We start from the raw sequence: 12,833 nt of genomic DNA on the forward strand, positions 1-12,833 counted from the left end.
TTTGTAGAGAATAGATTTTACTGGTGTCTCTTACTAATGATGGTTATTAGTCGTGAGGTGCCATTTCATCTAGAAATTGCATGTTATCCATCACTGGAAAATTCAAAGCTGTCATTGAGATCAGTTTCTGGTTCAATTTTCCAATATTTCATGTTGAAAAACAGTTTCATTATGACCTTGGTTGCATAGTTATTATGGTGCTAACCCAAGAAATTTTCTTGGATCATGAAAAAAATGAAGCAAGTTGAGGAAGCTGAACAGCTGGGTGGGAAGAAACATAAGGGAGTGGATGGAAAGTAAAAGGAAGAAATGAGTACAACTGAAAAGCCATTGCATAGAACCATTATCACCATCTAAAGTGTGTGTGCAGCTGGAATCTCTTCACAAATTTTGATAGTTTCTGTCTGGCTGAGTATTCTGTCAAAAAATACAATTATATGGTGGAAAAGTGTGATCTTTATAATCTGTCACTGTTCTTATGGACTTTATATAGATTGCTTTATGTATGAATGGCTAGAGTACATAGTTTTACGCAGATGTATTGTAAACTAGGTTTTGTGTATGCATAGAACTGAAAATATTGTGTGCTGACAAATCTGAATAAGTCTACATTTAGAAAGTATCAAGACCTCTTTATGAGTGTGTTTGGATATTAAGTACAGTGTTTTCGCAGGTGGAAGTGCTTACCGTTCATCAGAAGAAGACGGATGTATCCAGGAAGAAACATACGTGCCCTTTCTGTCCATATTCTTCAGCCATTAAGACCAACATGGACAGTCATGTTCGCATTCACACTGGGGAGAAACCTTTTGCGTGTCGCTATTGCTCGTACAGGTCGTCTCAGAGGTCTAATTTGAAGGCTCATGAATTTGGACATACTAGTTCTGGAAAGAGTGTGAAAGTTAATAGTTTTATTTTATAAGGAAATAAGATTTTATTGTAACTTGAAAGTATATGCAGTACATATACAGCCTTAAGAGTAACCAGTTTGGTAAGCATGTACATAATTATAATATATCACTGTTAATCTTGTAGGAAAGTGTGTCGTTTGCTCTTGGCCTTGCTATACAGTTTGTGTTAAAATACCATTTAGTTTTACATTCAGCTTTTAAGGGAATTGTAAGCTATGACTTTTTCCAACAATTCTAACCACTTCTCATATCTTAGACCTCTTAGTATGAAAAACAAATAGTACATTTGCAGTATAACTTGGGAGTATCAAGGCAGGATAAAACAAATGTTGGACATAGACTGACATAGCTGCTGTTACCACAACATGAAGGACCGATGTAAGAGATGATTGCATCGTTGATATGATGTGTTAAAACTTGTAGTAGGAGATGAAGGAGCAGTAAGGTTAATTATAAAACACTTGTCTTTAGTTAAAAGTAAATATTTCAAAGAATTTTTATAATGCAGTTTCTGAAGAAGAGTCTGGTATCTAGACCAAGATCCTAATGCCGTGGCATTAAGCAACTCAAGAAGAGGTAGAGATTTTGATGGAATTGGGGCTAATAACTTGAAAATCAAGGCTGTGAAGTTTCAAAATATTGTTTGCTCTTCGGTCTCCAAGAGTTGTAGAGGATAGGATTGGGGATGTAAGCTTGTCACACCTTCTGTGGAGTTTTGTCACTCAGTCTGTGTTTACCAAATCTTGTTTTCATTTTGATTGTACAGGTATTGAACATTTTTAGATGACCTTGCCTGATCTTTTTGCTTTTTGGTTGTTCTTTGCAGTTTACAAATACTATTCTTATAGGGAGATGTCATTGTATATTTGGTGACTACAATGCTGCTTTCTCAACTGTTTTATGGTTTTATTAACGAACTGATGTATGAAATGGTGGCAGTATATACACAATTGCTATTCCTTTAACCCATTATGCAAGAAGTTTATTGATTGATAGGTCTGAAACAACTTCTTCCTCCGCAGGTAGAGCAAGTGAAACCGAGGTTGGAAGAAGTTGTAACTGAAGTCGGTACCATCAAGACGTATTACTGTCCACATTGTGACTACTCCACACTTCATAAAGGGTATTTGAAAGTGCACATAAATATTCATACTGGTTACAAACCATATCAGTGTCCGTATTGCCCAGTCAGGTTCTCTGACAATACCACCCGCAGAAATCACATACGAAGACATACAGGGGAAAGGCCTTTCAAATGTATTTACTGCCCATTTGCTGCTATTCAAAGAACTACATTAAATAGGCACATGCAGAAACATCATGTACAATAGTACACTACCCTCCCCTCCATCCCCCTGCACATGTGAGGAATTTTTTCCTTGCCCCTCCTCAAAAGGTCAGATTCTTGTAAGATTGTGAACCCCCATATAATGTCGTGCTGTGTGCATTTTTAATACGTATAAGGTAGAGAGAGAACCTTTGTATGATAGCATTTCCATTTTAAGTTAGTATATAAACATGATCAAGTCAGCACAAATAATAAGAGATTACAGTCTTGGTGGTTCTTGTGATACATGATGGTGTTGATGAACTTCACCTTTGAAGTGTTGTAGCTTGGAACAGGTTTTTCTGTGAATCTGCAGACAATTCATTGTCCAAATCATTCTGCAGAACTTGAAACATTTCTTTTGTTTTTTATTCATAAAATGTTGAATTGGTTGTAAAACTTGAGTGATAGCTGGGTTGTATTCCTTAAGTCAGTCATTTTCTTTAATTTTGTTCTAGGGATTTTGTGCTGTCTGAAAAGTTTATTGTGTTCACTGAACTTTAGAATTGGAAGGGCTTTATATTGATAACATGAAATTTAGCATCTAGTGTTTCTCAGGGTAGTATTCGTGGCCCATTTGTTGTTTGGCCTTAAAACAGACTAAATTCTTTTGCATTTGGTGCTGTTGTCTTTGTACCAGTCCCATCAGAGTATAGGTCTGTGGTTGGTGAATCTTGTATTGGAGATTTAGCTAAAGTACGTGAATGATTTAAATTACGTATAGGAGATGCAGTTGAACCCTAACAAAACTCAAAGAATGATCTTTAATAGGTTGAGGATGATGGGTCCAATCCGTGCTGTTGCTTCCATTGACTGATTTTCTTTTGCTAATTGCAACTCATTTAAGATTGTAAGTGTCGCTCTTGAGTACAGTTTCACATTTAAGAAAGATATCTGGTATATGTACTAAGAGAGTCTTTCGTTATAATTGGGGGACCTGTCTGTCCAGAGGAAATGTTCTTATTTTATTTCTGTTTGGTCTTCAACAGCTGACTTAGTTTACATTGCTGGACAAGAGCTCCCCTGGTCTTGATAATCACTTGGGACCATTATTTAGTTAGCTTACTGTGCATGTTGTGTCAGATCTCATGAATTCACTGAGGTCTTCCCAATCATGTAGTTATATTGTTGAATCATTGAAACTTCAGATGATCAAACTTGGTGAACATCGTATGTGTTGAGCAGCCTGACAGGAGAGTAATCTTACTGATAGCTTATTTTTATTTTGTTTTCTGGTTTGATTTTCCGTGTTGCTCTTTTATATATTTCTTTACCTCTCTTATACATTTTCCTTACTGATGTATTTTACCAGTTGAGGCCTTTTGGTTTGTAGAATCTGCTATTCACCTGAGGCTGCAGCTTGGCTTGTGATTCTAGGATGACTACTACTACTGGAAATACTATAATATTATAATAATGATAATACAGGCAGTCGACTGGTTTTCGGCTGTCTCGGTTATCAGCAATCCTGTTTTATGATGTATGTCTAGTGATGACGATAACGGAATACGTATAGCTGATTTTCGTTTATTGTCACTCCGTTGAGAACAGAACCCTCGACAATAACCTGGGGACTACCCGTAACAATCATTTCACAGAATGTAAAAGCAAAGAATGACCACCTGTGACTTGCGTAAATGGCCCATACTGGTTATAGATTGTTGAAGTGGCGGGCAGGGGGGGGAGGGGGGGGTGGGGGGGGGGGGGGGGGGACCAAGGCAGTTATTATCCAATTGTCCCTAGTGGTGATTGAATGAAAAATTTGAGATCAAGCATTGTAAGTTTCCTGGATTTTTAAAATGTTATACTAGTATTCATGTGTAACATAGGACTGCTGTATTTTATAATGTTTATTAAGATTAATTTTGCGCAAATGCTTTACTTGATAATGTAATTATAAATTCCGCCATTTGATGCTTTTGTAGAAACCTAGATTTTTGTGTTAACGAGTGTTTATTTTTATTGTAAATAGCTTCTTTATGGTAAAAATATAAATAAAATTTTAACATATTTCTGATGGATTACTTACCCTCATTTAGTTTGGTTTTTCATCAAATTTGTACTAATACTGCTATGGTCTTATTGTATATTACTTAAGTGATATTTCACTTCATACCCTTAAATAGTACATTTACTCTGAAGCAGAATTTATATATTTTTTGACAGTTCCAATGAATACTGTAATGGTATTGGGAGATGATAATGTATCTTCTTGCCTTTGCAAACATCTGTTGGAACCTAAGTCTTATGGATCTTACCGCCCTACTCATTGGTTCCCCCTTTTTAAAGAGAATATCACAACTGATGCAGATAATTCTTTTCAAGAAAATGAAGGGACAGTACCTTGTTGAATAACGTACAACAGATTTGGTAAATATTTGGAAGCATTTGGCCTGGCCTTCGCATCAACAATCATACAGAATAAAATGAGTACGTATGTAAATGTAATTGTGAAAATGTTAAATATGTTGAGAAAACTAGTTGGTGTAAAAATCAGGAGACAATGGAATGCAACAAATAGAGAATAGTACATAGTATACAAAATTGAACAAGTATAGATTCACAATTCCCGATCCAAAATCTTTGGGATGAGCTGTTTTAGGCAGTAAATGAAAGTTATCATCACTGTGACTGAGAGAAGTTGAGTGGCTAAAGTCCTTTGTCTCTTTCCCAGTGCTCTCGAGTGCCATAGCCTGTACATGAAGTATGCTTCATTTGAATTAAAATATGAACAAAATAGGATGTAGCGGAAGTTGAAAAGCTTCTGTCAGGAGTCTTTTTAGATTTGGGGAATTTCAGTTTTACTTTGTCAATATCTCATGACTTCATTTCGTGGATTTAGATCTTCAGTCATCTGGAATTGGGCTAAAAGTTGGGAAATGAATGATCAAATCAACAGCAGTTTTACAGAGGGTTTGGAAGGAACAGCTCTACATAATTTGTCAGAATCTTGAACTTTTGTTAAACTGTGTTTCGTTGTTATCAAAGTATGGTTGCACTGCAGTTAATTTCTTATTTGTTACATATTTGTTTTTTCAATATAGTACTTCATTGGACTGTTATTAAAGGCAAAATTGTGGAAGGCAGAAAATAAAGTGTGAGGTATAATGACTTACTGCTAGGTTTCACTAAACAGCAGCAGCAGCGTCCCTTTCAACCTCACCATTACAAGGCTGGGAGGGCCACTACAGGAATGGGTAGGAGGGGTCGTCGACAGAGTGGACGCCTCTCCTTCCCCATTGCCATGGTTAGGGGGATGCTTGGTTGACCACTGGGTCAAATGGCAGTTGCATAGAGCAGAGAAGTGGGTAGTAGACGTCCTTCGGGTAGGGTATCTACTTCCCTTCCCCTCTCTATGATGTTCCCTCTTCTTGTAGAATCCCTTCGTCGATCTATGGTGCTCCCTCTTCTTGTAGAATGCCTTGTGCTGTGACACAGGCCAAGGAGGACATTCCAGGCAAGGATTAGTAAAGGTATACAAATTGGATCGGCACCTACTGCATGTAGTGTGGGGGTCTGTAATGGTAGCAGCCAAAAACCTAGAGCAGGGAGATATCTGAATGCCTGGGCACATGCATTGATAAGGCCTAGAAGAATTGGAGGACTCCATGGTAATCAAACAAGGTACATGCTGAAACAAAGAAATCTCAGGCAAACAAAGCATCCGGCTTCAAAGGAGAGCGCAAGCGACTACTTTCTAAGGTGGTCAAAGAAAGACTGATGCGTCACAAGATTCTGTGCCTGATCGATGACCAGCTTCCACCTCGTATACATGAGTTGCCAGATGCCACAGATTCCTTGCTTTATCTTTGTTTTTAACCGGTTTCCTCCTGACACAAGAAGATTTTCCTATTGTTAAGACCTCAGGTTTGTTAGCTATGAAAAATACAAATTGTTTAAAAAAAATTTCATATTTTGTCACTGTAAACTTACTTTTCTGGTTTAGTACATAATTTTATTTAAAACATTTTTGAAAATCTGTGCCCTTATTATTCGCAGGTGGTGCAGAAGAACACGATCACTGTTAGATCAGCGAGGGTTAGTGAGGACATGGAATACCAGTGCTCTCAGTGCTCATATTGCACGAGTAACAAAGAATACATGAAGCGTCATACAAATCGTCACTTGGGTGTTAAGCCTTGCAAGTGTTTGTATTGTCCAAGGAGCTTTGCAGATCACACCACCCTAAAGAACCATGTGCGTTCTCATACGGGAGAAAAACCGTATAAGTGCCCTTATTGCTCATTTAGAGGTTCTCAGAGAACTGCCTTAAACAATCACTTACGCAAACATGAACTTTCAAAGTTTATGTTTTAGTGTCATGTGTAAGCAAGGTGAGGAGTTACAGTTCATTAAGAATATATGTATTAGTTTTATTCGAAATGCATGTCTTTCAAGTTTTCTATTGGTCAGTCCTATGAGAGCTAACAATCAGCTCAGTGGTCCGGTTAAACTATTTTATAACAATAATTCAAGTGTTTCATTTTTATGCTTTATCATGTATCATGTTGCTGTCAGAAATGATCATGGAATTTGAAAAAATAAATGAATAGTTAAAAGGAAGCCAACATCTAAAAAGGGAACATTTCTTCCCTCAAGCTTTGATGCGAGAGGCTCTATTCATGTTCCACAATTGTCCCTTGTCGGAAAACAAAAACAGTGAGGCAATTAATGTTTGGATATGTGTGTGTCATCAGTGTCTTGGATTAATTACAAGGTTAAGTGCTCTTTTTCTGGTCATCTTTGCTATTTGTTCTTTGCATCTGCTATGCCCTAAGCCATTTATAATCCTCTTTGAAAGTTGATTCCTTAAGCCTGTGGATTCAGAAACTGAATTTCATTACATGTGGCTGTAGCAGTGTATGTCAACTTTAGGTCTTTATTTGACAGCTTATTTGGTCATAGCATCTCATAAGCACGTATGTGGAACTTGGATACAACTCCCTGCTGCTGTTACTTTTGCCAACTATCCTGTTTCCCATTTTGGTGTTAGGAATTCTAAAACATATTTGAATTGGGTCAGAGTATTGTGAGCAATTGAGAAAACTGTCCTCAGGTTTGAACGTTTTATTTGTTGATATGTGGAACAAAACTTCAGTCATAACAATAGGATAAATCTTCTGGCATCAGCTGGAAACTGGTTAAAAACAATCAAAGATTGTATGTGCAAGGAATCTGTGGCATCTGGCATCTAAAGTGTAGAAGAGGTGGAGAGTGGTAACCGACCATGCTTGAACCCTATGATGCATTTAGTCTTGATTCAACCATATTTTATGGGGAACTTTTGGCAGGATGCTGGTTAGTGAAAACTGCCATTAACTGAAACTTGGCGATTTATGGCACTTATGGTGCTGATATCCGTTAATAGCGCCTCTGTTAGGTGTTTATGGCACCATAACTATTATTGACCCCTTATGTGCCGACAATAACCAGAACTGCGCGTTGTGGCACCATAAATTGCCAATTTTATGGGACTAGACAAGCCCAATAAAGCCAGATCTCCATTAGCTGAGTTTGCTGATAACTGGGGACTGCCTGTAGTATCTTAAATATTTCAGTTGCAGGTACCCAGGGTAGTCCTCTGGTACTGATTAAAAATGCGTCATTTTTTGTTGGAATTTTAAGAAATGAGTCACCTGCTGAAGACAAAATTAAAGAAGAGACAAACCAGATATGTATGTTCCGTGAAGATGAATTTGCAATTACGGTAAGAATGAATAGAATTTTAAATAGGTTGCATTTAGGTAAAGAAATACTGTCAGTTCAGCTCTGTTTTGGTTGTTGAAGGCTAGATCCAATGGTCTAACCTTGCTAACAATCACAGGCAGTCCCTGGTTAGCAACTGGGTTCTGTCCCTGGCCGAGTGCCGATAACTGAAACTTATCAGTAACTGGAACATCACGGTATGTAATTACGTTATGGTAATGAATGACCTTTACAACTCTGTAAGTGCTGATCGGCACTGATAAACCACTTACTGTTGGTGAAAATTGCTTACTGATGCCCATAAGCTGCATGCTGGCTCTGAAGAATGCTTATCGCCACCGAAAATCTGGTTAACAATGTTATAAAACGATCTCGCCAATAAGCGGGGACTGCTTGTACTATGATTTATGTGTGAGGTTAACCTCATTGCTCAAATTTTGCACTATTGGACTGATGCAAAGAGAAAAGCATCATCTACATAAGCAGTAAAGTGTGTTATCTCCAATATGCTTAGCCTTTTGCTTGGTGATGTTGGATTCATGTTCCCTTTCCAGCTTGTCCCTCATTATAGGATGGAATTATGTATGTACATTCCTCTTTATTTGTTATGTTTATTGGATAATTGACTTAATCCTTGTTTAATATAACATTAAGGGATGGATTAAGGTCATTCATGTCTATACCCTATTGCCTGCATCCTTTAGAGAAATTACTAAAAATAAATTTGGCTGTTACCTTCTCTGGTTCTTTGTAGTTTCATTAGATTTGATGTGAAGTGTGGTGTATCATTGCTTTTACTCTGGTCTGGCTGTTAGTGGTTTAGTTGGGGGTCGGTATTAGTGTGTATAGTATAATACTGAGACGACCAACTCTTTCAACATGTGCAAATCAGATTTACTGTACGTATTGTGTAGGTTAAAGGGATCATACTTGGCTAAGCTTTCTCATTCAGTCAGCAGTCAACAACATGGATAATGCTAATGTGGACTAGGCAACTTTGTTTGTGACAATTTAGATATATTGTTGCTAAGCAACAGCTGTTTGCCAGGAGCATGTGATGCTTATACAGCATATACTGGGGAGGTTATAAGTAACTCATAGTTTATTGTAGACTCTGGAGACCCAGCATAGCTGAAACATCTCTAATTTTAAACTTTTGAGACAATAAAGAAATTACAAGCAAGTGCATCTTAAAGTAAACAACGCCACTACCTCTCTTGTCAAATTTGTTGAGTACTATGTATTTATGAAGTGCCCGTAGGAAAGAGAATACTTACCAGTGTTAGAGGCATCGTTATTTTTAAAAAAAATTGTTAAATATGGCTAAGGTTCATCTCATCACTGGAGATGTGTTGACATCCCTTTGTTCCTTGCAGGTGGCGATGGAGAGTGCTGATGTTGTAAGAGGAGGTAGAACCCTCAAGATGTATCAGTGCCCTTACTGTAGCCATTCTACGGTGCATAAATTCAACTTAAAGGACCATATTCGCACACACACCGGCTACAAGCCTTATCTGTGCACTTACTGTCAAAAGAGGTTCAACACAAGAACACATTTGAAAACACACATCCGTATACACACAGGAGAAAAGCCTTACAATTGCCGTTATTGTTCATATAGTGCCACACAAAGTTCGTCTGTGAAAAGTCATGTTTTAGCCCATCACAAAGATGAAGTATCACTTTCTAAGCAATAACTTGAAAAGTTGTTAAAAAAGGGAAAAACAAATTTCAGTTTGGTTTTTCACTTGTATTCTCAGACTAGTTTTAGGATTCAAATATGTTCATCATACATGTAAGATGTAATAAAGTGGCAATAAATGGAACTTTTGTTATAAATGCTACCTGGGTATTTATAATTTAGTGTGGCCTGTTCCATTATGGAATTAGGAGGCAAGCATATACATATGTATAGTAGAAAATAAATTTGGTGAGATTTGCTTCATGCTAGCTGCTCTTGCTGGATTTGCTTGTTATATTGATAGTAAAAGCTGGACTGCAGCTAATTTTGTTTATCAACATCATCATAATATATTTATATCAGGCTTCCCTTTGATTGGGAAATTAATTTTGTCCTCATATATCTTCTTTCACATGCACTTTGTGACTGAATTCCCCTTGAGCCTAATTCACCCATCCCCATTTTGTGTGATTTCTGAGCCTTTGTACTGGGCTGTGTCCTACTACTTCCATACCATTGCTTTCTTTTAACATAGATATAACTGCTCCCCCCAGTTCTCATCACATGTTCAAACTTCTTTGGTTTTTACAGTCACCATCTATTTACCTTCAAGACGCTGAAATGTTTTTTTAATGCTGATTGAGAGCGTAGTATGGTACAGTACTCTCACATCACCATAGCCTTGCTTCTAAGTATGTTACATACATACGATACAGTCTTCAAAGAAGTAACTGGTAGATAGCATATCGCAACAGATACTATATTGTGTACATATGCTTACGGTACTGCTGTATCAAATTTATAAAGCTACACATTTTAATAAATGCTTAAGCTCAATATAACCTTTTAAAGGCCCATTTGTTCATACGCGAACAAACCCTCGGTCTTAACAATAGGATAATTTGTAGAATGATATGTGAAAAGCTATTGGTTCAAACCATTAGTTTGTTTATCATTAATGTTAAATTTTCTATAAAATTTGGTAAATATTAAATCTTTTATTTACCTATATTTGATGTTGCATTTTATGTATTACTGTACACAAAACATTATATTTACCTGCATTTCTCATCGTTATCATGACCAGAGTAGACCAGACTGTTTTAGTATGATGCTGTATTGGGTGACTGAGCATTGAATTTAGGACAGTATGTTTGGGGAGAAAAATTACTTATACAGGCAGTCCCTGGCTATCTAAACAAAAGTTTAGATAGCATCTTTTAAGTCTGTTGGAGAGCCTGAAAGTTCGCAAGTTCATCTTTTGGCAAGTAGAAAATTGCTTTCCTTTCAAACATACTTGATATTCTACTTTAGTCTTACTGCCTTTCTAACCACACAGTAATTCTTTGACTCTTTTCTAAGGCGTTTTCACAAATAGCATTTTTTATTAAGTACTGTATTCATATGCTCTGCCTTGTTTATAATTCAGTGCTGGTAGAGATTCTCTGTGGCTGAAGTATACTTCTTGTTCTGGATTGGTGGTTAGTTAATTTTGTACATTCAGCAGCTTTCCTACAAATAGTTTTTCTTTGGCATCTTCTGAGGCCTTTCTCATCCTCCTTGTTTTTCAGCAAAAAAACAAAAACAAAAAACAAATGTGAGTTCCACTGTTATATACATATACGTATGTAGACCTTGAGTTCCCATGTGCTATTCTAACAAATGCCCATCACACTTTGTTTCTCAGAATTTTCATATATTTTTAATCAGATTCCCCTATTGTAGATCCTGTTACATACATGGTGGTTATTACAGTTATAAAGAATTAAACCCTTTACGTATTATCTCCGTTTAAAGCAACGCTCTGCCATTATTGCTCACGTTCATTCGTTCCTTCCAGGTTGCGCTGGTGAACGTTGGCGAGCGAGTTATCAAGAAACACCATTGCCCCTATTGTATCTACTCATCAGCAAATAGGCTGCATTTAAGGGATCATGTATATACTCATACAGGCTACAGACCATTTCAGTGCACCTTTTGCTCAAAGAAGTTCTTAACAAAGACTCACCTGAAGCGACATTATCGGACGCACACAGGGGAGAGGCCTTATCATTGCAGTTTCTGCTCCTACAGTGCTTCATATTCCACTGTACTGAAGTATCATATTCAAAGTCAGCATAGAGAAAATGTGGGAAAATAGTGTGTGTATGTGTGTGCTTGCAGTTGTGACATTATTAAGTGATATAAAAGAGTTGGTATCCTCAAAGTGATAGTGGTAGTTAATTGAAGACAGATACATATACAGTAGTTTGTTTTGTTTGTATGGTGTTATCACGTTGCATGGACCCAGTGGTTATTCAGCAATGGGACCAACGGCTTTACGTGACTTCCAAACCACGTAGAAATTGAACTTTTGTCACCAGAAATACACATTGCTCACCCCTCAATGGAGTTCCCTTCCCTTTAATGAAGTTAGCTTTTGTAGTTTTCACATGAAAAGTCTGTAAATGCGAATTAGTGTTGTGAAACATTAGATCTATTTAATCTTAAAGCATATCAAAGTTATTAGGTTAATTTCGTTATGATAGCTAGAAGCACTTGTACTGGGACCTCAAACTGTAAACTTGTATTCACTTCAATTCTGTGGATGCAGATTTTGTCAGTATGTATTGTTTTCTATGGTGTTGTCATGTTTTAAGCTAAATATCTTTTGAATAAATTCAGATTTAAAATAAAAACTACCTGAAACTCCTGTGAATTTTTTCTTTGCAGTTTGCATCCTATTTTGCATACCATATTTTGTGCAAACATCCAATTACAGTAATCATGTGAGTTTTTACTTTTATAAGACATTTCTAAGCAAGTGTATTTATCAATCGTACCTCCTCCTCCTACTCTTCATTTGAGACTTCTTGTATTGCATACCTTTTGGCACAAGGCCCTTGTAATTTAGAACAAGGCATAGTTTTATATTTAGTGGATTTAACCCTAAGTTCTCTCTCTCTCTCTCTCTCTCTCTCTCTCTCTCTCTCTCTCTCTCTCCCTCGTCTCTCTCTCTCTCTCTCTCTCTCTCTCTCTCTATCTCTCTCTCTCCTCTTCTTCTCTCTCTCTCTCTCTCTCTCTCTCTCTCTAAAAACTCTCGTTCTTCTCCTCCCCCACACCCCCCTCTCTCTAAAAAAGTATTTTTTTTTATTAGAATATATTGTGCAGTCATTTGCAAATTGTAAGAGTGAAGGATGTGGCATACAAGGTATTCTCGTTCGTAATG

General features: G+C 37.1%; 1 protein-coding gene across 44 annotated transcripts in view; it reads left to right on the forward strand.

Moving 5' to 3' along the window:
• The window catches only part of LOC135205709 (myoneurin-like), a 406,587-nt gene that overhangs the window by 88,513 nt on the left and 305,241 nt on the right, over window positions 1–12,833 (forward strand). The window contains exons 6-7 of one of the 44 annotated variants that reach the window (XM_064236752.1): window positions 6,238–6,572; window positions 11,466–11,584. The exons of 38 other annotated variants lie outside the window; for them this stretch is intronic. In XM_064236752.1, coding sequence (XP_064092822.1) covers window positions 6,238–6,555 — 318 coding nt within the window. In that variant the 3' untranslated portion in view covers window positions 6,556–6,572; window positions 11,466–11,584. 5 more of the 44 variants (XM_064236754.1, XM_064236764.1, XM_064236751.1 and 2 more) reach the window with 5 other exon arrangements.

Source organism: Macrobrachium nipponense, chromosome 24 (assembly GCF_015104395.2).
Source record: "Macrobrachium nipponense isolate FS-2020 chromosome 24, ASM1510439v2, whole genome shotgun sequence".
Classification (NCBI taxonomy): Eukaryota; Metazoa; Arthropoda; class Malacostraca; order Decapoda; family Palaemonidae; genus Macrobrachium; species Macrobrachium nipponense.